Here is a 26,441-nt window from a genome sequence, read left to right as displayed (position 1 = left end):
GTGCCCTGCCGAGTCTCCAAACACTTCTCATGATTAAATGCTGATTCTGACATGACCCGAAGTTTACATTCTTCACTATAAACTAAAACCACAGCTGTCACAGAAGTCTCCAGACTAGCACTTGACTGGGAGCACAGTGGATAGACACCCCAGGACACCGCAGACGCGCCCCGGGGGACGGCACCACCCGGTCACCATCGCCCGCCCCTACCTGAGCTTCTCGAGACGCTCCTTTTTTCAGCTTCTGTTTTCGCAGATCTTCGTACTTCTTCCTTTCCTCTAAATATTCTGCCACAGCAACGTTGGGGGGCAGTTCCTCACCTGAAAGATCAACAATCATCTCTTTAATTAATTAACATCTAGTTTCATTTTTTTCCTCCAGAAGAAATGCAAAAAAATGATATGAAAGGAGAGGTCTGAGAAACCCCTCCAAACCTAGGGTGACTTTTAGGTATGTATGTATGTATTTGTTTAATTATTTAATTGAATTGAAGTTTACTTTCATCATATTTTTGTGGTAAACCCATTTCACAAATGCATTTCCGGGAGACTATATGAGAGAAAGGGTTGTGATTATGACCCCTACCTCATCCCAAAATAAACGCTAGATAAAGTAAGCATAATATTGGCAATAAACACAGTAAATGGTCAGGGGACTTTGGTAACATTTGGCTGGTTGTTATTTCAGGCTTATCTTTAATCATAGAAACGAACTGCTGAGACTTGTTGGCTTCTGCAGAAACATCAGGACGGGCTTTCGAATGCAGACAAATTGATCGTGGAACCAACTTCAAAGACTGTAAAGTAGAATCCAAAAGACAGGCTTCCATCTGAACTCAAATACCCACCTAAACCACAGGGATTGAAAATCTGTCCTTGAAAGTAAATTGAGGTTTCCTTTCAAAAGTGCACCACTGGGTAACGTACTTATAAACATTAGGCAAAAAAAAAAATTACACAAGTCTCAATCTATTAAAAAATAAAAGGCGGCTCAGAAAGAAACCGCCACTGTCCCTTTGTAATACACTGGCCAAGCGTTTTAAGAACTGCGTTAAAGGGAGAAGCTTGGAAAACGAGGCCAAACAGTTGCAACAAACAAAAACATCTGATCACTGAAAAGACCACATTTCGAGACGGCTGAAGGTCAGGGGGACGGCACTAAGGTGAGACGTGAATGAGCACCATTGTAGTGCAGTGGTCACTCAGATGGGGGTAGAAAACTAAAAACACTAAAACTAAATACAACTACACTAAAACTAAACAAACTGTGTGGCTGGCTGTCCACTCGTTTCTTTCCACACCGTGTCCTGGGAGAGCTGCGCACACCTGGTTTACAGTTTGGACGCTCTCTCACATACTGTCCTGTAACCGCAGATACTGCACCCGTTCTACAGGGAGAAAATGAACGGGCGGACAGCTTGAGAACAGCCCTGGGCCAAGTCTCCGCGCTCAGGAGCATCTGCTACTCTGTAATTGAACGCCGTCCCGCGTCTCCCTTGATATGTACAGTGGCTAATGCAAATGTACTTGCGCTCAGTCGAGTCATAAATTAACAATCTCACTTGTTGAAAAGACAAAAGGGGAAAAAAAAAATCCCTCTGGTTCACGAGAATTCCTGGACCGAATGTATTAATTCAAATCAAGCCTGAGATCGTTGGAAACAGGTTCAGTTACAAGATAGAGAGACCTTATGTAAACAGCAAGTGCACTTCCTAACAGGATTGTAGTGTCACCTGCAATTAAGAACATGAGAAAGTTTCCAAATGAGAGGAGGCCATCAACCCATCGTGCTCATTTGGTGTCCATTCAAAAAGAATAGAAGCTTCTCCTTCTGCTTTCTCTGGTGGAGAACTTGTAGACTAGTCACACAGGACACAGGACACAGGACTCTCCCCAATATATAGATTTCATAGCTAATCTGGCCCTTGTAATTAACCTGTTTGCCGCCCATGCAGAAGCCACATGCCCAGACCGTAACGTTTCTCCCGCTGACAGCCGGGTCAGCGTAATCCCGATGGAAACTCAACCCTAAGAACACAGCCCCAGGCCAAACCCCTTCAGCTGAAGATCGAGGATTAATACGTGAATCGCAGCCTTTTATAGCATTTAAGGGATTAATATATGTCATAATTCCTCATCTGCAGGCTGTGTTTAGTAACCTCGTAATCGTTCTCGTCTGACCAGAGCACCTTTGGCCAGTCCTCGGTGGTCTGGGTTTAATGTTCTCTTTACCCGGCCAATTTCTATTTGTGGTCGCTCTCCAGACGACCGAGGGATGTTTCTCCCTTCACATCCGTTACACGCACATTTATTTAGTCATCTCCTAACCGTTTAATACTGGAAGGTAGTTGCGGTTATTTCAGTAGGCAGCTCCTGGTAGACTGTGTTTTTCCTCTTGGCAGTCTCTGAGCCAGAGATGTTAAAAAGACTTTCTTCACTGATTTCTGAAGCACCTTCTTTATTTTTTATTTTTTATTAAATAATATTTTATAACCGTCACAGCATTTGCTTTGTGGGTTGAAAAAAAACATCAACATGTAAATTGTGGGTATTAACTCCTGTGCTATTCAAGACGACAGAAACATACTTGTTTATCAAGAACGTCTCCATCACTCGGCCGTTAGGAGTTTGAGGCGTCCCCACTGGGCAGAAGGTGGGGATCGTGTAGACTCCATTTTCCAACAAGGGGGCATTGGCTGAAGGGGGATTTGAGCGACCACAGCTGTACTAAAACTGTGTGAAACCAGGCAATTTATATCCGTCTTCTGTTGGGCGAGGAATGCGCTTTATGAACTTTCTAAATTCTCCGACACCAAGGGGGAATTCCCGAGCAGGAATCCGAGCAGGAGACGTGGAGAGAACGAGCCTGAATGCCTGGTTTACACTGTATTTTAATTCCTCCTTTTCTTTTCTGTCAGCAGAAAGGTACACCTTTCCCGCAGTCCATTCAGCTCCCCGATTCAGCCCAGCGGTGCCGCCCACTACGAGCCGGACGCTGACGGATGACGGCCCCCGGCGCTGCACAGCGCATTTCTTGCCACTCCAGCTGTTGCCACTAAATACTATCTTTGAGTTTGACGGCCATCTTGACAGCATTCCTGCGCTGTCCTGCCGCCCGGGCCTAGGCAGCTACAAATCAAGACCTTGATGTTGTGGCAACAAGAGAAATAACACAGACCTCCCCGTCGTAAACAGCTCCCACCTTGCCAGTCGGAGCGCGCCGAGGAGGAACAAAGCAAGGTTGTGTGGAAGGGCCTCCAGCGATGCAGGTATTTAACCAGCTTCTTGTGAATTAGCTCAGCTGTCAAATATTTTCATGAATTACGTGTTTTTTTTTTCCTTTTTTTCAGAGGCTCCTGGATCAATCACCATTGTTTCTAATCTACACGTAAGAATGACTTCATTCTGAGTTGTAAAATGGGATGTGAATGGGCGCTTCACAGAGAGGGCCTGCTATACGTGTCTCCCTCTGCGGTCGTTTGTAAAGAGACTGCTTCCTGCAACCGCTAAATTCAATCAGTTTTGATTTAGTATAGCGCCCTTCGCAGGGTAGCACTGCCGATTAAGGAGCAGAGTATATCTGCGCTTTCCAGTTTGAACACTATATAAATACCTGGAGCAGAAAGATAGAAAACAGACAAATTTAAATATTAGGTTTGTTTTAGTTTTTTCCTTAATTATTGATCTACCAGAAATACTGGATCTCCACAAAACTGAAATTTGGTTGGGATACAAAAAGAAACAAGCACAAAAAGTAAATATTTAAATTTTTAAGGAGTATAATCGATTTAATTCCCAATCAATATGTATATTTTATCCACTGGCTGTTCGAGGAAGAGCAGGACTCGAAGCCCCAGACTTTTTTTTTTTTAATGCATTTCCTCCCCACATCTCCTGGAAGACTGACAGGGCGTCACTGAAATAAACCATCCCATGCACACAGACATACCCAGTATAAATAACTCTGAGTGGTATAAAAAAATGTTGCCACATCATTCAAAGTGGGTATAAAACGGACAGTGTTTTTTTTTTACGTGTGCTTCTTATTTTTGGCTCTTGAGAAGGACAGCCATGCCAAGAAAGAGAAAACCAGACTAGAGGAACATGCTATAATTTATGTCTTGAAAATTGAAGAGATGTCTGTCTAAAATAATAACTCAAAAGGTACAAATGTCTCTTTTAGCTCTAGCTTTGGGTGAATTCTGAGGAAACAATTGGCTTTGCCCTCAACTGTGTTGCCAGTGGGTTTTGGTGATTGAAATATTTCCTTCTGTGACTGAGCTGAGAGCCGTGTGTAAGTCTGGGTAAGTCTGTTACTAGCTGAACAATGTGACCAGGGTGGACACATGGCTGTAGATAACTCCACGAAAGACCGAAAGTCATGGCAATTCTGAGAGAAACGTTTGAGAACAGTGGTTCCCAACCTGGAGGACCCCCAACTCTGCTGGTTTTTGATCCAACCAAGCTCCCAATTACTTAATTGAATTAATAATTTCCTAAAACAGAGCCTTTTAAGTATTTTAAACAGTAGGGGGTTTAAGTTAAGTATTGAATTGTATAAAGAACTTCTTAAAGAACCAACTCTTTTATTACGCAATTTAAAAAGTAAAATCTAAGCAAATTACTTCAATTAAGGTTCAGTTTAGTAATTGAGAGCTTGGTAACCACTGTTCTAGAACTTGAATTTGGTGAAATACAATGACAATAAACTTCTCCTTAATTTGGGCAATGCTGCGAGGAAACCTTCTGTTCGTGAGGAATACGGAACTACAGTCACACTCCGTCAACATCTCAGACCAGCCAGATTCCTCCAACTCATAACTGCAGCATTTGAAGACTTACCTCACCGCAAACGGCCCAGGCTTATATCACCCGGCCGCCGCAGAGATTTACTGGCTGCTCCCGCTGTTCTACATCTCCTCAACTGTGAAGCAGAGGCTCAAGAGAGGCGGCACTCTCTTGACAACGCCTGCTTTGATCAACTGTGCATTCGTCAGTGCCAGGAAACAAATGGACACCTCGAGTCGGAAGAGGAAGCTACACAACCACACACTCTCTCTCTTTCTGAAGGGCAGGAGGAATAACAGCTCAAAACGCAGTTCTAGAATGACCGCCTCTGAGATTTCATATATCAGGAATTAAGTGCCCTTCATTGTGTATATTTTTTGTATTAATCACCACTGTAATAGAGGTTCTCTCTTTTTTTTATCCCAAAGAAAGGGTTTAACAGAAGGATAAATTGGAATTCTATTGACCAAAACTCTGCTGCTCCATCTATCAAGCGCCAGGGCGAGAGCGGCCCATGTAAGGTGACCGTCCTGTAAACACAGCACAATTCTGCGATCAATCACAAAGTGCAGCAGGCCTCGGGCTCAATCCATCTTCCTCCGATTCCAGTTTTTTTTTTATATCCACTTGCAAACCTTCAGAGGGACGATAAATGTGCTGCATGAATAAATAAATTAAAAGAGAGGAGGAAAAAATTGTGGTATCATCTATCTAAAATATTTGGGGGGGAAATGTTTTGGAAATAGGCACCATTACCCCTCCAAACACTTGAAACGTAATGATTTTCAATCTGATTTTAAATACAGAGGGAAATAATAATCATAATAAAATGTGTGAACTTTTTATATTAATCCCCCCCATTAAGGGCAAACTCAGTTATTCATACTGCGGGTATTGAGTCATACATTCTCTGCAAACATATTGCCATCGTATGTTAAACAAACTGTCCTGAGAATCTCCCAGATTGCAACACTCTTGCTTTTTTCAATCTTTTTACTTTGTTATTGCTTTTGTTATTGTGAAGTATTAATCTGGCAGACACCTTTCCCAGAGTGAGTTATAAAAAATAATTTGACCTGAAAAAAACCAACCAACCAACCAACCAACCTCACACAAATTACGCAGTGAAAGAGTGTAAAGAGATCTAAAGAGCGAATCACAAATGCCTGGTTATGCATTTATGTAGCAGTGCCACAAGACACGCAGCGCAGGAATACAGTCCTATAAGCATCCATAGGAAGCACGTAGAACAACATATGGCCAATCACACGGGGAAGTGAGACTTCCGGAGAGAAAAGCAGCAGAGCAAAAGCTGTGCTCTCTTCTGTCGAGGGGCCACCTTACTTTGAAATGTTACAATAAAGTCTATAGTGTCTCTATCCCCTGGCGCTGATGAGTGCCGGCCGCGTGCGACGTGCTTCTCCGTGGCGCGGACGAACCACAGCGTTAATTCAAACCGCTGCAAAAACACAATGTCCTGCCAGTTGGATTACAGTAATGAAAAGGTTTATAATGAATAAATATGTCATAATTAAATGGCTTTACACTCATGCTGAAACAATAGTTTTGATCCAGTAAAAATACGCATGACATTAAATCTTAAGCTTGTGTTTTTTATCAAATTATTTCATTTGTAACGGTATTACATTTTGGCAGGCGCAGCCGCACTCAGAAACGCAGTATTGTTTTACCAACCCATTTTAAAGGGAAAAGACCCACTAAGTGAAATGAGTCGCCCCCTTGCACAATTAGACACAGAGAATTTGTTCAGTTGGACTAAATGCCAAAACAATGAGCTACCTAAATGCTCTCCTTGGCACAGTGATTTAAAATAGCACCGCAGGCGCCCGGTGTCATTTAAAACAATAACAATCGATATAACAATGCAGCTCCACAGTCCAAACATGTGATGCAGAAACTCTGATAATCTAGTTCTTGGACTCTTACCAACGCGGACAGACAGCGTTAGCAGCGGAGCAGAGAGAGAACTGACCACTGAGCTGTAGCCATTCAGAGCTGGCCGGACTCCTGGGCTTTAATTTGAGACACTTTCATCCGACACATTGAGCAGGCCTTGTTTGCTTTCTCTCGCCAACAGACAAACCCAGAGAAAGGAAAAGCATGCAAGTCTGCCCTCGGACTGCTCGAGGCCTCACCTGCCAAGAACATGATGTATAGCAGGTACTGCCGGCAAAGGTTAAAGGGCAAAGGTTGCATAGTTTCACGGCGCACAGCCTAAGTAAGCTAAAGTGTGGCACAAACCTGGAGAGAGGAAAGATCACATGGGTTGCCCGAGAGAGTCGACAGAATAGTGACGGTAAGATTTATTAAATAGAGAGAAAAAAAAGTGCTCATTTCACAGCGAAAGCAGAATCAGTAACCTTACTGTAGATTCAGATTGGTACTTGAACAGTGAATATAGATCATCTTTTAAAATGTAAAGTTTGTGCATAATATAATTAATTAAAAGAAAGGCAGCTATGCTCCAATTTTTGACAGCTCAGTTATATTTTTGATGCTGAAACTACAAAAGAAAAATGTGAGTCCAGTTACTCTTTTCATCCATGATGAATCAAACGTTTCTCCAAAGAAAATAAACTAAATAGTGCACAAGTGAAAAAACTGAAGGAAAGCAAACACAGCACAAAACAACTGAATCTGGCCAACGCCGTACGCAATCTCATCATCAGAGAGATATTTTTAACCTCGATCGAGACGGTGAGCACCCCCGTGCTTTCATAACCCAGACATGCCCTGTATGACTGACACGCTTACTGTTAAACATGCAAGGAATGCTTCAGACGGCCCCCAGTGTCTGGTGCCCTGCAGCACCGCCCCGGGGGGGAACAGGGTTTCCAGACTGCACCGGGTAGTCTGTATGGCTGGATTTCTGCAGCCACGTAGCTGAGTACATCGGCAATAACTGTTCATAAACAGTTAAAAACACTTTTTTTAAGTATGTAAACATTTTCGGATGAAATGAGCAGTCAGGTTTCTGTTGAAGTAGCCAGCAGAAACCTATTTATGTCTTCTGTGCCTCCGAGTCTGATGATGGGTTGACATTGCACTGGCATCCATACCACTAACAATTACAGATTACAAAACATTTTAATATTTTTCTTGAGAGAAACTGCGTATTGCAGCTTGGTCTTAATTCGGGGGCTTGTGCTCAGAGGGCAAGTTCCACAACATCATCTTCATATCTTATCATTACAATTATTATTATTATTAAATCATGACTTCTTTCACTAATGGCATCTCACTGTGTGCAAATGCCACTGATTACAGACGATGATGTCAATTTTGGCCGCAGTATAATAAACCCCAGTGAGAAACTGAAGAGTGAGGTTTGAATATGTCTATTAACCCTTGTCTCTTTCAAGAAGGCCCCCGCAAGCCGCTACTTTGTATTTTGGAGATGAATTAGGGGGAAAAAAAAGATGCTTACTTTCTGTCTGTTGTATCTCTTCCGATTTCACACTCTCCTCCTTCCTCTGCTTGATTGCCAGGAGGTCTTTCTTCAGCTGACGTGCCTCCTTACGCAGTTCCTCACTGCAAAGAAAGCAATGTTTACGTGAGCGAGGCAGTGAGTAAAACAAACCGGCGCGAGGACACGGCTCGAAAGGTAAACACGAAGTAAATCAAATACGAAGATAACGAATGGAATGTAGTTACAGGGAAAACGTTCCATTAGTCATGAGGGAAGAAATAAATAAATAAGCTAGACACATGCTAGGAATCAATTAAGGTCCTAAAACCACTGAACCTCCGTCCTTGAGGAAACACATTAGGCACTCAGGTCATCGTGAATGCTCATTTCACGTTGTTTTCTTATGATGAATTGGGAGAAGATCTGAACATGGGGTGATGATGTTTTCAAAGGTCAACGCGATTCCCATTCCAAGACCTCCGTCGGCAACATTGGGGAAATAAATCAATTCATCATACTGTAAATATGACGGTTTAACTCACAATTACAATCGGAGTACAACTGTCTAACATCAGCAACACCTGCAGAATCTGAAATTGCAACCTTACTAATCACACAACCACAAGACCTGCCATGCCAAACACGAAACAGGAGTGTCTTGATCTTGTTAACTTAACGCAGCGGAGGGGTCAGGGAAAGAAAACATCTCGAGACGCACAAAGCCGTCCCCAGAACGCATCCTCCACAGCAGCTGAACGGCCCCTTTATGTACAGACATGCTCGGGAGAGCTTTAAATCCCAGACTGCGAGTACAACCTTTCCTACAGACAATGTTTAAATAAACTGACAGTCAGACACAAGCCTACTACATCATTGTTTATAGGAGCACGGTTGTGGCCACGCTGTTCGTTAATAGCCAGGACTGCCTGACATCTGATAAGCATTTATAACAGATGGAAACGATTGCGAAATGCGCAGCCTGCTGTTCAAGCGGTCTTCTCGAGTCCTTTAATCAAGAGATCAGAGTCTGATAAAACACTCGGGTTTCTGAGGGAGATCTCCCAGCGCAGAGAGACGCCGCACCGCTGTAACGGCAGCGTTGGCCGTGCTGTACCCGAGGTTACTACAGCACTGAAAGCTACTGTGTACCGGAGTGCAGCATTCACAAATATTAATACCACTGGCAGCAGTGTTGTCGTTGCTTGGGATCCAGCCCAAGAGCCGGCATTTACACTTGTTTCCAGGTTTCCGCCGACCATAAACCGCAAGTTTATTACTCGGCGGCTTTTACGACTGAGCGTTATTAACCCACCGTGGGCAGAAGGCACATTAAATGTAAATAATTGCCACCAGAGCCTGCCACTAAAAGGCCCCAGAGCTTTTTAGCACCTCTCCCTCCTGCGCAGCCTGCAACCGTTTTCCTGAACGCCAATAAACATGTGAACCTAGGACGGGTTCAGACATGAAAGGCGTTCAGAGGGGCAAATGGTCGTGTGTCCCCCCCCCCATCCCCCCCCCGCCTTGCCAAAGCATAGCGGTTGACCTCTCGAAAGCAAGGAGAGAGAGGGGAATCGTCACAGCCCCTTAAGACTTTATTATATAATAATAATAATGAGCCTTTTCGCAGGCGTTCGATGATCCTGACACAAGGAAGCAGGTACACCACGGCCAACGGCAGTTTGGAGGGTTCTTGTCAGAATAGGCAACCAACCCACAAGTTCTCCCATTATGTATCAGGTCAGGTGCCTGTGTGCTAGACCCACAAAACAGCCATTGAGAGCTCTGCAGCAACCTCCCTCCAGATGTAGGAAATGCACATTAATCTTGGAGTTCACGCAGCCGGGTTCAGACCCGACCACAGTCAGGTGTTCTGCAGACAACGATCCCTTCAAGATAATTTCTGAAGCTGAGAACAGACATGACGTCTGCAAGAACTTCTGTGCAGGTGGCCAGCACTGAACACAAACTCTCCAAACATTTCAGGATCATTATACACTCTTGTAATGTATAGTAGTATCTCTAGATACCGGTGGTAATGAAGTCACAACAACCGCAGAATATAATCGACGCGTTGCAGGGGGCAGAAAGAGTGCTAACAAGGATATCGTCCGATATTAGAGTAATAGGATACGATTCCTGTCTGAGGAACAAAGTTATGTGTAAACAAGCCAGGAAAACACGATATCAAGATCTAAAAACAAATATGCCCCTAAACTAAATTGGAACTCAAATAGAGCTAAATCATCCTTCAGGCTACCGAGCCCCACAACCATCAGTCATCACAAAACCATATAATCATCAGTCAGGCAATTACAGAGCATCTCTGCCGTGAGCAGGACAGGGGTGTCCAAGAGCGCCGCCGGGGGCTTCCAGGAGTGACAATGGTGTGCAGATTAAATCAATAGAAGAATTCATTTGTACTTTTCATATTTTATTGCATATAGATTCCTCCCTTTCAGCCACACAAAACACACAGATTTAGTTTTTAAGTTGGGACCCTTTCCTTCAAACAAAAAATCCCCTGAAGAGCCTATTTTGCATAGTTTTAATAGCTAACAGTGGTCTCAAACTACGGTCAAATAAAAGTCACTTGTAGAAAAGCATCTGATTGAAAATGACCAAATGTCAGCTGAGGGGGTTGCCGAGGTCATGCTCGTTAATCGTACAGATCCAACGCAGAACAGGCATTCGCACACGGGGTTAACACGCAGTGCGCTCGCTCTTGCGGCTGGACGGGACATCTCATGCCCTGAGCCACGCGTTGTCGGCTTCCCCTTGAGAAGCGATTTCATGCAGAGCTCTCGAGTGGCTCCACAATTGACGGCCTCTGCTCACGTTACAGGCGGGGTCATGCCGCGGGCCTGGGGGTCTCCGGTGGAGAGATGCGCAGGGCCCCGAGACTCGGCGCTCTGGAGGACACAAGTGAGGCCCGAGTTGTGAGGTCCGTGTCTCAGAGCATGCAGGTCGCTACAGAGTAACAGCTGGTTTCTTAGAAGGAGAAAAATGACCAATGATTCTAAAACTATAAACATGTAGATAAACTAAGACGGTCTGAAATTGATTTTTTATTTTTTTATTAAAATCCAAGCAAATCAGTTCTTGCTTTTGCAATATGTCAAGACACAAAATAACGTTGATGGGGAGAATAAACTGAGACTAGTACAGGAGAGAGGATTCTGCTATGACTAAAATGCTCTCAATGGGAAACTGTATCTAACAGGACATCCAACGCAGTCTTTAAAAACAGGTACCATCAAACAGAGATATCAAATATAAACTCAAGAGAACCGGTGAACATGCACTTTCTATATGACTACTCAAGGAGTATCAGAAAACAGAAAAATAGATACAGCCTCCCTGTCTGACTGTTTGCCAGGCCTGTCTAATTCATACCAGGAGAATATCTTCTCTCTAATTCTGTACTGCAGAGATTGTCTTTTAACATTTAACTTGATTTAAGACCTTCTGGGTTTAATTTAAAGACATTGAAAAGGCAGAGGCAAGTATTCATAAGCACTGAAAAAAAACATAGCAGTAAAGTAAATACGAGCCATTAAAGAATAAATAAGAATTATAATTCCCAGTGCCCCAGCGTTAATAAACCTGGCTGATTTGAAGCATGATGCGTTTAGTTTTATTTTCCTTTCAAAGCAGCAATGAAGCAAAAATACAGAATTAAAACAAAGACGGAGTATTTTTCTTACTCCACTTTACGTTTAGGTTTGGGATATGAAACCTTCAGGTCTTTATTTGAGACTCCCTTGACACTGTGTAGCAGCAAAGTGCATTAGTCTTTCCACTGGCACAAACCAGGCTCAGGAGATCTCTCTCTCTCTCTCCGAAACCAGCGGACACGTAACCCTTTATTTTCAGTTTCCGATTCAATTGATTTTGACGGCCTGCTTCTCGTCCGCACGGGAAGAATATTACGATTTTCTGATCCGATAACGTGAATCTCAAAGAATACACGGCCACAGACAAGATTCTGTGAAAACGGTTGCAGACCCTTTTAGAAGTTCTGGCTCGACTCCATGATTAATCAGAATCGTCTGCATTGGTCTGCATTTTATTAAAATATTGTTCAAATAACACAGATCCATTCTTGGTATGTTTTAGGTCTACAGCGATTGTTTTTCACATTCAGCCGAGTGTTCATAAATTTGAGCCACCAGACTATTTTCTTGGTGTAATAAGCAGTCAACAGATTCTCATTAATATGCCCTTTAAAAATCCCTCAGTAGTGTTTTAAAATGCTTCATAGGATTTCTTTAGTGCATATTTTAAAAAGGGAATTAGAGATGGATGCGATTGCCGGTGTGTCATCGTTTGCAGGGTTGAAAGCTATATTGTAAATATATCGTTATTCGCATTTTATTTGTGCAACCAGCATAACTTATCATGGGATGGTATTCTCTCCAAAATGCTATCCAAAGCATGGAAATAAACGCACGAATGACAAAGTTCACAGCTAGAAAACATAAATAAAAGGAAGCACACTCTCGCCATCGTTAGGTACACTGTTGGCATTTCAGGCATCTCCGCCCTAGTCAGTGAGAAAGAAGATGCCAGTTCTGTATCCCATACCAGTTACCAGGGGTAACCCACGCTATTCTATAGGCTGTAATTTTCTGTCGTTCGGTTGGGTTAGCTTGTTTTTGGAGTGGCCATATTTGTCTTTTGTTTAGTTGCCGTACCCAGTCCACACAAACAAACGTCTCTGATCTTGAGGATCTGTCCCAGGCTGTACAGTGGTAAAGTGGGGATGACCAAGGACAAGATAAGATCGGCCCTTGGTAAATTAGGGACAGACACAGATTTTAGTGGATCAATAGGTGCTCCTTTGACGCACAAAAACAAGATCGTACAACAACACTCGGGGCACAGAGCTCCCTACACGCAACTTCACAGAGGAAACGTCAAGGATTGTGTCAACTGCAGCCAGGATAACCTTGGACTTTCATTTAAATTACGTTTTTATACATTTTGGAAAGCAAACCATCATACTTTTGAATGCTCCTTACGGGGGCTTCTCAACCACAGAAATTCTCCAATGCCATTTATCTCAGTGCCCACCTTCACCTCCACCCCTTCATTAAAACAACAGCAAAGCAACCTATCTGAAGCCAAAGGTAAAATTAAATGCTTAGACGCATTAATGAAAGGACTTGGGCCAGCCAGCACTCTCCCTCCAAACAACCTGCTTTGAGCCGCCTGCTTCTTCAGAATAATTAAGGTCAATACAAATGGGCTTTTGTGTGTAAAATAAGCAATAAAAACATTTACAAAGCCTCGATACGCCTGTCAGAAACAGCGATCACCATTAATAGTGTGGTTTTTGACTAATAAATCAAATGGCGCCTTATTAGAATCGGTTTTCCAGGCAACCCGGGGAACTGGCAGAACACGAAGGGATGCCGTGGGTTTGCAGAAACAGTACAGGCTTATAAACCTCCAGCTGAGAGCGCTTCATATCTTTCTGGGTAACAAGTTACTGATCCCAAGTCTGGTGGTGTACGAGCACTTATGATACATAGCTCTTAAATGAACTCCAGCGGAACAAAATGTTACTAGTTTTCCCTTATGAGAAGCAGATGCTCAGGGTGCTTGCACCACGAACACTTGGCATGATGTTCCTCTCATTTCATTTTTTAAGTGTAAGCACTGAAAACTGCATCCTAATTGACCATAAACTGAACCCTGCTCATGTACATTCAGAACATTTTAAAATTTTGTTACGATGCTCCTTTTAATAGTTTTGAAAGAGGTGCTTCACTTTAACCAAAGATAATGCTGCTCCGTCTTAATCCGATTTGGGATATATATAATATATAAGCACCAGCTTGACTGAAACTCCCCCCCCATTAAACCGCAAAGGTCAGAGCTCCACACAAGCATTCCTCCTGCTAATTTACTCTAATAAAGATGTAGCGCTGAAATTACAGATCCCCACACTGCAATTAATCCCTAATGTAGCCGAAAGAAGCAGAGTCAGCCGATTCAGACGCACAACAAACATGATGCTTCTAGTCTGCAAACAACCTTCTCTGCGGCACAGCGAAATACCAATAAAAGCGCTGTTTCAACTTGACTGAGCTCTCTGGGATGGCTTTGATGATGCTGATGAGCATTAATGCCCCGGTCCTGCTGAAAGATGGTTGCTTGAATCTGTGTGGAAATCCAGAGCAGGGACACCCAAGCAGAGATGCTGTAACTATAGCTGAAGCCAAGGGAAGACAAAGGTCTAGGATGAAGACGGTTGCCAGGGGACTTCAGGGAAGCATCCCAGGTCCCGAGGACACCTGGAAAAGCCAACCTAGATGACTTCTTCACAATCAGCAGGGACACAGGGACAGGAGGACACCGGGGAGATGAACATCAGTCTATACACAGAGGGCTGCGTTGTGAAGCCACATCGCTGAAGAGTGCAAGTTATGATCATTGATGAGATGGCTGTTGTCTTGCTTACCTTCTCATGAAGCAGATAGGGAAAAGGTGTTGGATGAGGGGAGTCCCCCACTCCTAACCTTAAGGAACCATTGGGATGAAAAGCTCTTGTAAGGGCTTGTGATAAACTTCAACAGACCATCAGACATAAAATCACTAACCGATAACAAATAATACTCGACTGAACGTCACTGTTTGAATCTCGTTCGGCTCTTTCCAAGTAGAATAAAAATTCTCTGAAGAAAAAAAAAAAAATGAAGGTCGCGGTACTGATCCGTAAGTTCGCCAGGTTCTGAAACTCGGCACAATGAAACGTTATTGTGTCGAGCCAGAATGTATTCCACAGACACTCTCGCACTGAGTGCCCACTTGAGAAGGTGGAGTGACCTCGCTCGCCTGTTTGAAGATATTTATATAGGTTGGCCCTCTGAACAGACACTTTGGCCTTGTTCCCAAGGCTGAGGAAGGCTTTCTTTTTGTTTTTTGTTTGAAGTTTCATGACGAATTTCATTGAGATCGCCTGCTGTTCCTCAAGAAGGGCAGGGGGATCTTTTAAAATGTGTATCGGAGCGAGGACCTCCTTTTGTGCCTTGTTTCAAAGAGAGAAAAAAAAATGGAAGCCCAACCCAGGTAGGCCACACTAGACGGAGAGCGTCTGGGGCCTTCAGCTGATCCAGCATTTCCACCCAGACAGCCTGAAAATGTCACCGCGTCAATCACGTCTGCTGCCCAAGAGCCCGGTTTTTTCCTGGCGCGGCGTTCCAGTACAGCAGGCACTTTGCGACAGCCAGGCCTCACAGCTCAGCCTTTATGCCGCTGATAAAGCCGAGCCACTTTGCAGATACAGCGTCCCTGGGAAGCGGAGGGGGCTTGGTGTGGGGCCAGGGCAACTCTGGAGAGACGTGAGAGAGAGTGAGCACCCAGCCCCAGCGCTTCGACTTGTATTGTTCAGTTTAACATGGTAACCGCTGCCAGTTACATAGCAGGTATCCTGTGTCAAGAAAACAATAATATTTTTATACAGACTGACAGCTCCATTTTCATCCTCGGTTGCTGCCCGGCCACAAAGCACAGGTAAACTGCGGCGTCTGGGCCGCGAGCCCAGAAACGCGTGAAGCATCTTGCGCTGAAACAATAGCTGTCTTTGTTTCACACATCTGCTTCTCTGAACAGCACAGAGCTTTTTTTTTTCTCTTTCTGACACCCCCTAACCTCCTACCCCCTCTCTTTTCTTTCTTCTCTCTCTCTCTCTCTCTCTCTCTCTCTCTCTCTCCTCTCACTCCTTCTCCCTTCTCGTCAATCCCGCGGTGCCATGTTTATACAACTTGTACGACTTGCACTGAACTTCCACCATTTTAATTATGTTTAACGTCAACTGTCAAAACGCTGCCTCTCTGACTCCAGTGGAGTCCGCGCCTCTCATCTCCAAGCACATCAGACCTTTGACTGGGCGGGGAGTTTTATTTTAATTTTTCATTTCTTACTCGATCTTAAGGAACGATGGCATCAAACTGTAGCCTCCCGCTCCTTGTTTTTGCCTTTCTTTTCTTCCGAGTGCCCAAGATGATCCATTTTGTCCCGTTTCTAAAGGACAATAGCTCTTTATTCCCCCCCGAACCCTGTGAGTCTTCATCAAACAGCTGGCGGCCTAAACAGAACATCAAAAATACATTAACATTCATTATATTCGCTCAGGTCTTTTCTTTTTATAACCCATGTTTTTGGAGGGGGAGAAGTGGTGGAGGGTGGGGGGGGTAGCAGTCTGGGTGGTGGAGAAGTCCTCAGCATCAGGCGGGGAAATGAGAGAGACTGGACTCTAAAGCGAGTCCCCAGCGCCGACCTCCTGAAGGCAGGAGTCTATATTTACCCGGGTCGCCCTGCCTCCGATGCCACGGCTCATTTCCTGTGGGGTCCCGCATGTTTTCAGAGCAACAGCTGGGCCGACTGCGGCACGGGGTGGTGAGACGGCCTGGCCTCTCGGGGGGGTCAGGCTAGTGTTTGAAAACAGGATCCTGCTCCCTGGTTTAGGCGAGTCTGGCACGCTGGCTGTGCGGCCCCCTCTCTCTCTGAGATGTCTTTGTCAGTGAATCTGTGCAGTGCTGGGTGGCGTCTGCGCTGCCAAACTAAAACACAAACATAATTGTACAATCCCCCCTCTCAACACTCCCCTGTCTCCGTTTAAAATGCGGCATCATGTCCACTGATCCACAGTTTGAAATGCAGTGGGCCGTGAAAATGTTAACGTCATAATAAAAAAGGAGTTCTAGTTAATGACTGACACCTCCCTCGCTCCCGGACCGCGGATCATGTGGCAAGAGCCTCAGCCTGGAGCACGGGGAGGGTCCGACAGCCCACGGGTCTCTCGCCGGGACCCGAGCAATGATACCGGCTCACTACAGCCTCCGGTGTCTCTGCAGTTCTGGCCTAGTGCCGCTGCCACTGCTGGGGTGTCACTGTTGTAAGTGTGCGGTTTTAAGGAGACCTGGAAATGAAAAATAAAGATCATCTCATTCTGTTTTTAAAGTTTACAGGACTGGGAGTCGCACTGGGATCCAGTCTGTGACCCTTACGCATGACTTTGTATATTTCACAGGGAAGTACCACCTTTGTTGCGGCTTTTTCCTGCCTTGACTTGCCGTTGTTCACAAACCTTGAAAGGGGTAGCAACCTGGGTAGCAACCAAACAACTAATACACTGGTCCCACTGCCAATAAAACTAAAAAACCTCATCTTCAAACAGGAGAGGACCTGCAGACACCTGCTATCGTAGTCCTCGGGGGGTTCGCCTTTACCTGAGAAAGCACTGACAGCAGCTCCTCAATAAAAAAATCTATTAACTCCCACCGTTTCCACAGCGCTAAAGACACGGCCTCGAATAAGGGTTTCAATAAGCTGACCCAATGAGCTAATGTGTCCCGCCACACCCCGGGTATCTCACCGCCAGAAATATTCTCAACTGTATTGGAGAAGCAAGATCGAGCTTTCCAAACATGAGGATGGGACGGTAGCTGGAGGGGGCAACGGTCTGATGTTTAAGCGTCTGCAGGATGCCGAACGAAAACAGAGAGACCGCGAGCAAGGTGTGTTGCATTTCCTCCATTACCTCACTGTGCTTCAGAGGCAATAAATTGAAGACTCTGGATGACAAGATGCTCAGTGGGTGGCAACGCTCATAAATTCTAGCCTTGGAGAGGATTTGGAAACGTTTTTACGGACGCAGTCAAATTCTCGAACATACGATTGCAGAAACGCACTTGCAAAAATAGTACACAAGGAACGAATAAAGACATTCATAACAGTTATAACAGACCAGATTCCCACAGGATTAACTTAGTGTATCCATGAAATACTGGCAAATGACAGATGCATTAATTCACTAGGAAGTTCATCTTGAAGCTTTTCCACTGACAGTAATTTATTAGAGAAGTAAAAGGTCAAAAAGCCAGAAACCATTTCAAAATCAGCTTTACTCCCGTGTCCGATGCAGGGTTTAGCCTAATCATCTTTTACGGAGGGCAGCCCTGAAAGTAAACGACGCACAGTGCAACACGGCGTATTGTTCAAAGATGGACTCGGTGCGGGCTCATCACCCAGCCAGCCACAGCGCAGAAGAGAAAGCTCGAAAGAATTCAACCAAGACACACGGCAGATGCCATTAATTAAAACACAAATATGCCGATGAAAATGACAAACACATGCACTGCGTCGGGCAGAGAGACAGCGGCAGGCGACACTCGTCAAGGAGAGACGCCGCCAACTTCAGACACTGGACCGGAGAGCGGAAATCCAGTTCTCCTTTTCTGCCGTGCCCAGCCATGTCCGCATCATTTCTCAGAGGTGCCTCGATCCTCAGCCAAGTTTATGGTCAGTGAAAAACTTTAAACATAATCACCACTATCTAAAATAAACCACTGCTCACCCCAAAAATAACAATTAACAACTGGGCACTGTTATTAAACTGTGTTTTATGTCTGCAGTAAGAAGAAAAACAAGGACTAAAATATTTACAGATTATATACGGTGATTACAAAGCGACTTGGCCTCTGTCTGCTGCTGCCAGAAAAATATACATCTATATACGGTCATACATGTAAAGTACATATGAATTATAATTGTAATTATTGCTGCAGTAGACTGGCAAAACCAACCTCATAGACTGGGGAAAGGCCACTTTAGATATGAAGGACTGGAGTGCCGCAAGAGCCTTTCATTTAGCAACCGATTAAGACCTGGGGATAATGGGATCTGACTCATTAGTTCAGAACAATTCATTTAATTAAGTCATCAAGGTTTGCGAAATGAAAACCAGAGAGGTCCATACCTGTTGTGTAACACTGTGGGATGCTCACGAAGATGGTTCTGTACAACTCAAATATCTGCCGTGACAAAATGAAGCAAAGGCAACACGCAAGGAGGACAAACACGGCCTCACGGGTTTGAAGCATAATGCGTGTATTCCTGCTCACCGGGGCAGGTTTAGGTTGTTGGATGAGGTATGTGTCGTCCTTTTATTCAAATCACGTTATCCGATGGGTCACAGCAGTGCAGTGATCAGGACAAGCAGGCTGGAGGCCAGAGGGGACCGGGGAGCTCGATCGGGCCCCAAGTCAGAAGAGGACGAGACTAAAAGTTTGTGGAAAATTAGGGTGAACGTAAGAAAGTGTCCAGTCGCGAGGAGCCCATTCACCCCATCGTGCTCGTTTGGTGTCCATTAATAACTAAGTGATCCAAGGATCCTATCCAGTCTGTTTTTGAATGTTCCCAAATTGTCTCTTCAGCCACATCGCTGGGGAGTTTGTTCAGATTGGGATGCCTCTCTGTGTGAAGAAGTGTCTCCTGCCGTCAGCCCCCAGACCCGCCTAGACGCAGTGCTAAACTACTGATATTCTTACTGTAGTCAAAAACACATATACAGCCATGTTTTAGCACACCCACACACACACCTAGTTAATTTAAACTACTGAAACTATCTTCCTTAGAAAGTAATTGGTTAAAACATAAAAACTATATAAATCTGCTGCAGCGTTTTGATTCCAGTAAAGGCAGTTTGGTCACAGAAACCACAGCAGACTAAGTTTGCACAACAGCACGACCTAGGGTGCAATCAGGGCAATTCCTCAGAAAATGAAGAAATCTCTGAGCCACTTCATTGCATTTATTATACGTTTTCAGGGGCCTGTCTCTTGTATCAACACAGTGGCTTAAAAATACACAGCATGAAGGCTAAAATGTGTTTTGGTTATATATATATTTAAAAAATCTAATAAAAAAGGTGTGGAGCAAGCTGGAAGTCAGATCTTTATTTTGATAACACTGCTCCTTTTAAAACCAGTCATGCAAACTCTGAGAACTTGTGATTACTGGCAGTCACCAACGATTTCCACATCCCTCCATCAGCCCCGTCGCCCTGGTATTCACTGCATGGTCAGCAAAAGGGAACCGAGGCACTGAGGCTTGTTTTAATGCCTTCGCGCTTTGCAAGTCCCGCTGTATTTCAGTGGGTGAGCGCAGCAAGAAACGGTGCTCTGTGCGGCCAACTGTCATTTTAGGACACTGGACATTGATCCCAGGGTGTCAATGTCATCTAATAGGGGAGAAGAGAAAAATAAATTGACAGAAGTGACTGAGTAGAAATAATATCCATTCAAATGTCGCTCTTAAATACTCCTCCTCAGCTGTTCAAAGTAGACAAAATCAGCTGCTTTACATTCCTCTTGTCCTGAGCCATTCCTCCCCATGTGACATACCTTTGAACCTGCAACAGTTTCTTGGGGAAACAGACCCATGAATCAAGACACCGACTGTGTTCTTCAGCCAAAGTGACTCAGAAGGAGCCACACAATCCAATAGACGTTGTCGTCGTTTTTCCTTTATGCTGACAATTATTCAACAGCAGTCTTGGGTTTTGGGAAATGGAAATGCATTATGGAAAGGAGTGCAAGATTACTGGAAATTAAACCCAACTGTTCACCTCCCAATCACAGACACAGCGAGCTGGATCTGTGGCCTAAAAGCCCTCAAAGAGAGGTCCTGGTCTGTGTAAGATTTGGCAACGAATAAGCACCTATTTCAGAAGTCACCTCAGGCTTTCAAATATCCATAATCTGAACAGAGGTAGCAAACCATAACCCAGGGAACCGTGGCGCTCTCTGTCCTTGGGCTCCCGACTCAACAGGAATAAGAGACTCAGCCGAGTACAGCGGGAAGAGAAACACAGTCACTGTCAAAACAAAATGCAGATCCCTCAAACCGAAGGGACACAGACGAGAGATAGCCAGTGTCCGGCTAATCCCCTTCATCTCCCATGAAAACGAATTTCAGTTTTGACAAACCAGAAACCTGCCAGATCCAGGGAAATCAGCTAGAGAGAAGATTTACAGAGCGACTAAACACTCACTCAATCTGCCAAATGATTTATCATCCTTATTTAACAAATACTTCTATGGGATAAACGGTGAAGGTAGCTCCTTGTGTTGATCGGCCATTACAGCTGAGGATAACAGCCCCTGTGCCGGGAAGGAGAGCAGGTGACGACACCCCCCCGTCAGCTTCATTGAGGGCTGACACACCGTAAGTGTTCACTTCACACATTCTCCTCCAACCCCAATGAACAGCATCCCTGCCGCTTGGACACGGCCAGTATAAAACATACTAACGGTAAACGCCAAGAGAGGGACCAGGCCCCCAGGCCCCCAGGCCCCAGTGAGAATAACAAGTCTCTTGACCTCTGGAGAACTGGACTCCCATTCAGATCCCCACCAGACAGAACCCGGTGCTTTCATCCATGTATTTTAAACTACAAAACAGACCACTAAGAAAACATGAGTCGGTCTGGTATATAAGAGACTGTCCCATAACAGCAGGCCAGAGATCGGCTCACACAAGTCCAAACTCTCTCTCCCATGAGTCTTCACAGGCTTGTGTTACCAAGGCTGTGGGACAGATGTGGCCAGATGCAATGAAATTGATAAATAAAAACACCCACACAAAAACATTTAAACACTATATGAATAAGTTTCCTGTTATCACTTTGAAAAATAAAATAAATGGAGTTAGCAATGCTGTGGTTTACACATTTCCTCTGATAGGCATAGCAGGCTGCTCAGACACGTAGGGGTTATGGGGCCGAATACCACGTGGCGATTACCAAAACAGGAAATAACTCACAATTCCCAGCTGACAAGTAAAGTAATATACATCATAAAATAAAATAATAAAAATGTTATTTAAATCTTACTCATGATCGTGTCTCTTTCTCAACAGATATCTGCCGATGTGAAGCATCCCCACCCAACCCCAGATGACTACAATCACGGTCATCCTTTTTAGTCGTTTGTGAGGTTTACAAATACGTAATAGTGTCCACAGATTTATCACCTGGACGGCCAATACATCAATCACGGCCACTTCAGTCATTTTGAGCTGACCCTAAATTAACAAAGGCATCACTTGTAGCAATCTCGGGATGTGGAAAGCATAAGATTGCGAGAACCAAGATACTAACTGTGATGGCAAAGAAGGGGCTGACATACCACATGGCTGGGCCAGACTTGGCATAAGAATTGAGGCCACAGAAATGTGCCCCAGGTTCAACATGCCTTAAACCTGGACAGTTTACAAATTGCGTTTTAAACATCTGCACAATTGCTGCACAAAACACCCCAGGTTTGGACCGTCTGGAGCTCAGTGGGACTGGCATGCAGGTAAAAGATCATAAATATACAGTAATAAAATCTTGCACTTAAGGAATAATTAATTAACTGCACAGTTAATGGGATTGATTGATACCTTTATAGGATATACTTTTGTTTCTTGAAAGCGATGGACTGGAACCAGGAAAACAGAAATACAGAGATGCAATGCAATACTCGACAGATGACATGCCTATAAAAGACTGAGGTGTAAAGCTTTGTTGTCTCCATCGACTCATGTAGTTTCTGGCTACGCAACATCTTATTGCATTAAATCCTCAAACACGTCCCCCTCCGGCCCAATACTTTATTGCCCTGCGCGGTATTCCAAGAAATCCTCGTTATTTAAAACCTGTGGACAAAAGCATCTGACCACGGCTGTGCCCTTTTAGAGAGGCCGTAAAAACTCACACAAACGAAAATAGACGTTACCTCAAGAAAATGCATTAACAATATGTGGTCTTAGATTTACAGTGTGAGGAATGCAGGCATGAGCTCTGCAACGGTACAATAACAAAAACAGAAACTGCGGCAAGATGTTAAAACCTTTTAAATAATGTTTGAAAGAGATGGAGGGTCAAGGAAATGGCTGACCTGTATATAGCAAAGCATACATTCTCACATTCTTTAGTTTCTTTGTAAGACCAATTGGACTGCTGCGTTTTCGGTTCATACGCACAATCTAAAGAAATTCTACCAGCATGGGAGAGCTGTCACTCAGAGGGAATGGGTTAAACCCTCTTATACAGGTGAGTGATTAAATCCCATACAACAGGAGATGCTCGTTGTACAATGAAACTTATGAATAAAGTGGTCTTGTTTAACAGGGGGTGGGGGGGACTTTCACAATTTATTAAAGAGCAGCTCTGTCGAAGAGGAGACCGTCTTTCTTTGCACCGTCTCTCGGCCCGCCCTCGTCCGGATCCATTTGCCAGAGGTACCGGCCGGCCCCACACAATCGGCACCTTTCAGTAGATCTGCTCGACCTGCCAGCGGGGAGGAGCCGTGACTTCAGCGATCTGAAATGCACCGCGCGGAGAAAACCTATCCGTCACTCGCAGCTCGCACCGCTGCCAAGGATTGTCGCACACTCAGACAATTCAAATGGGCTAAATGCAGGGAGCTGCGGATGATTTACTTCTCATAAAGAAAGCACACAAAGTAGCTGGCAGCGGCCCAGCCTTTCTTCCTGAAATCGACTCTGCACACTTAACACACTCCGACCCGGAGGACTCTCAGAAACTGCACGAGAGCTACCCCCCACCCCGAGTGTCCGCACTCTCGAGCGCAGCTTAATTCCGTTCTCATTTTCCATCGGGCGGGCCCCGTTAGTGTGAAGAACATCGGTCCCCTCTGGGGCTTTGTGTAGCCCTGGCAGACACGAGCAGTGGGGTTCGTACACTGTGGTGCCACCCTAATGGACAGTTAATATATAAATAGGAAATATGTGTTGTATGGATGACATCAGCAAAGCTTAGGGTATATTGTCAAAAGTGTAGAATTGAGAACAAGGGCAGTGATGTTCAGACTGTACAATGCACTAGTTAGAGCTCATCTGGATACTGTGGACAGTTCTGGGCTCCACACTTCAAGAAAGATATTGCTGCTCTAGAAGCTGTTCAGAGGAGAGCAACCAGACTTATTCCAGGTCTGAAGGGAAAGTCCTACTGAGAGACTGAGGACCTGAACCTTTTCACCCTGGAACAGAGGAGACTACGTGGGGACTTGATCCAAGTCTTCAAAATCATGAAGGGCATCGACCACATCAAACCAGAGGAGCTTCAGATTCAAGACAGAAAACAGGAGACACTTCTTCACACAGAGAGGCGTCACAATCTGAACAAACTCCCCAGCGATGTGGCTGAAGAGACAATTTGGCAACTGTTAGGATCCTTGGATCACTTAGACACCAAACGAGCATGATGGGGCGAATGGGCTCCTCTCGTTTGTAAACTTTGTTATGTTCTTATGTTCTAAAGTGGTCCCAGAAGATTACAGCCCATTCCTGCAATAGAATATATAAAAGGGAGTCAAGGGAAGTGGTTTTACGGAGATGCTTTTGCTGAGATAATCTGCAAGGGCTCAGTAAACTACAGTATAAGGGCTGCGGAGCCTGCATTCAATAACCTGACCCTGCAGGGCATGGATAACAGTTCTATATATATATCTCATCATTAACCATCAGGATATATGGATCCCCTGCTGGATGAATGCTCCCTAAAATGTCTCCGCTTCGATCTACAGCTTCTATTTTCCACACCACACCTACAAAGTTTATTATTTCATCTTCCCATCTTCTGTGTGTTCATCCTCCAGATATTTTTTCATCTCTTGGGATCCATCAGATTGCTTCCTTTGTCCGTCTTTGATCTGTTCTTCTCAGAGTGTTTGGACTTTCTTATTTTACAATATATGAGTCATGATTATAATTAATGCACGTAGTCCAACCAAGTGCAGGGTAGTGTAACTGTGGACGAGCAGAGTTAAAATTTTAATTATTTTTAACACGCTATGGTGCAGAACGAGAAGGGGCACAAAATGGCCGCCCAGAAAGGCACTGGGGGATGAATCACTGCTTGGGAGTACATTGCGCCCAGTCTGTGTGGGACTGTTTCACTAGAGTCCAACTGAGGTCACCCCCCCCGCCACAGGGGCCACAGCACTCTCACCTTTCCTCTAAAGGGATCAATACATTCAATCGACATTTCTGCACGCTCATCCAATATACAAATCAAGCTACATGTCTCGAAGAATGCACAGTTTAATTCTTCAACGTCACATTGCTTCAGTAGATTTTAAAATGCAGTCATCGCACAAGGTCCTGTTAGTTGTCGCAGGTGGAGTTATATAGATGTAAATAAAATCAAACATAGCTGCTTTAAACACATGCATTTGTCGTTATAATGACTATTATACACTCACCTAAAGGATTATTAGGAACACCTGATCAATTTCTCATTAATGCAATTATCTAACCAGCCAATCACATGGCAGTTGCTTCAATGCATTTAGGGGTGTGGTCCTGGTCAAGACAATCTCCTGAACTCCAAAATGAATGTCTGAATGGGAAAGAAAGGTGATTTAAGCAATTTTGAGCGTGGCATGGTTGTTGGTGCCAGACGGGCCGGTCGGAGTATTTCACAATCTGCTCAGTTACTGGGATTTTCACGCACAACCATTTCTAGGGTTTACAAAGAATGGTGTGAAAAGGGAAAAACATCCAGTATGCGGCAGTCCTGTGGGAGAAAATGCCTTGTTGATGCTAGAGGTCAGAGGAGAATGGGCCGACTGATTCAAGCTGATAGAAGAGCAACTTTGACTGAAATAACCACTCGTTACAACCGAGGTATGCAGCAAAGCATTTGTGAAGCCACAACACGTACAACCTTGAGGCGGATGGGCTACAACAGCAGAAGACCCCACCGGGTACCACTCATCTCCACTACAAATAGGAAAAAGAGGCTACAATTTGCACAAGCTCACCAAAATTGGACAGTTGAAGACTGGAAAAATGTTGCCTGGTCTGATGAGTCTCGATTTCTGTTGAGACATTCAGATGGTAGAGTCAGAATTTGGCGTAAACAGAATGAGAACATGGATCCATCATGCCTTGTTACCACTGTGCAGGCTGGTGGTGGTGGTGTAATGGTGTGGGGGATGTTTTCTTGGCACACTTTAGGCCCCTTAGTGCCAATTGGGCATCGTTTAAATGCCACGGCCTACCTGAGCATTGTTTCTGACCATGTCCATCCCTTTATGACCACCATGTACCCATCCTCTGATGGCTACTTCCAGCAGGATAATGCACCATGTCACAAAGGTCCAATCATTTCAAATTGGTTTCTTGAACATGACAATGAGTTCACTGTACTAAACTGGCCCCCACAGTCACCAGATCTCAACCCAATAGAGCATCTTTGGGATGTGGTGGAACGGGAGCTTCGTGCCCTGGATGTGCATCCCACAAATCTCCATCAACTGCAAGATGCTATCCTATCAATATGGGCCAACATTTCTAAAGAATGCTTTCAGCACCTTGTTGAATCAATGCCACGTAGAATTAAGGCAGTTCTGAAGGCGAAAGGGGG

The 26,441-nt window shown here is 44.5% G+C and overlaps 1 protein-coding gene across 1 annotated transcript in view; it reads right to left on the bottom strand.

Annotated features, from left to right (window-relative positions):
- Positions 1–26,441, bottom strand: part of cwc27 (CWC27 spliceosome associated cyclophilin) — a 50,211-nt gene that overhangs the window by 7,752 nt on the left and 16,018 nt on the right. The window contains exons 11-12 of the mRNA XM_066711539.1: positions 8,237–8,340; positions 212–321 (exon numbers count right to left, since the gene is read on the bottom strand). Of these exons, the coding sequence (XP_066567636.1) occupies positions 212–321; positions 8,237–8,340 (214 nt within the window). The remainder of the gene's footprint in view (positions 1–211; positions 322–8,236; positions 8,341–26,441) is intronic.

The sequence above is a fragment of the Amia ocellicauda genome, chromosome 8 (genome assembly GCF_036373705.1).
Source record: "Amia ocellicauda isolate fAmiCal2 chromosome 8, fAmiCal2.hap1, whole genome shotgun sequence".
Taxonomy (NCBI): Eukaryota; Metazoa; Chordata; class Actinopteri; order Amiiformes; family Amiidae; genus Amia; species Amia ocellicauda.
This window is presented reverse-complemented; position numbering and strand designations above follow the sequence as displayed.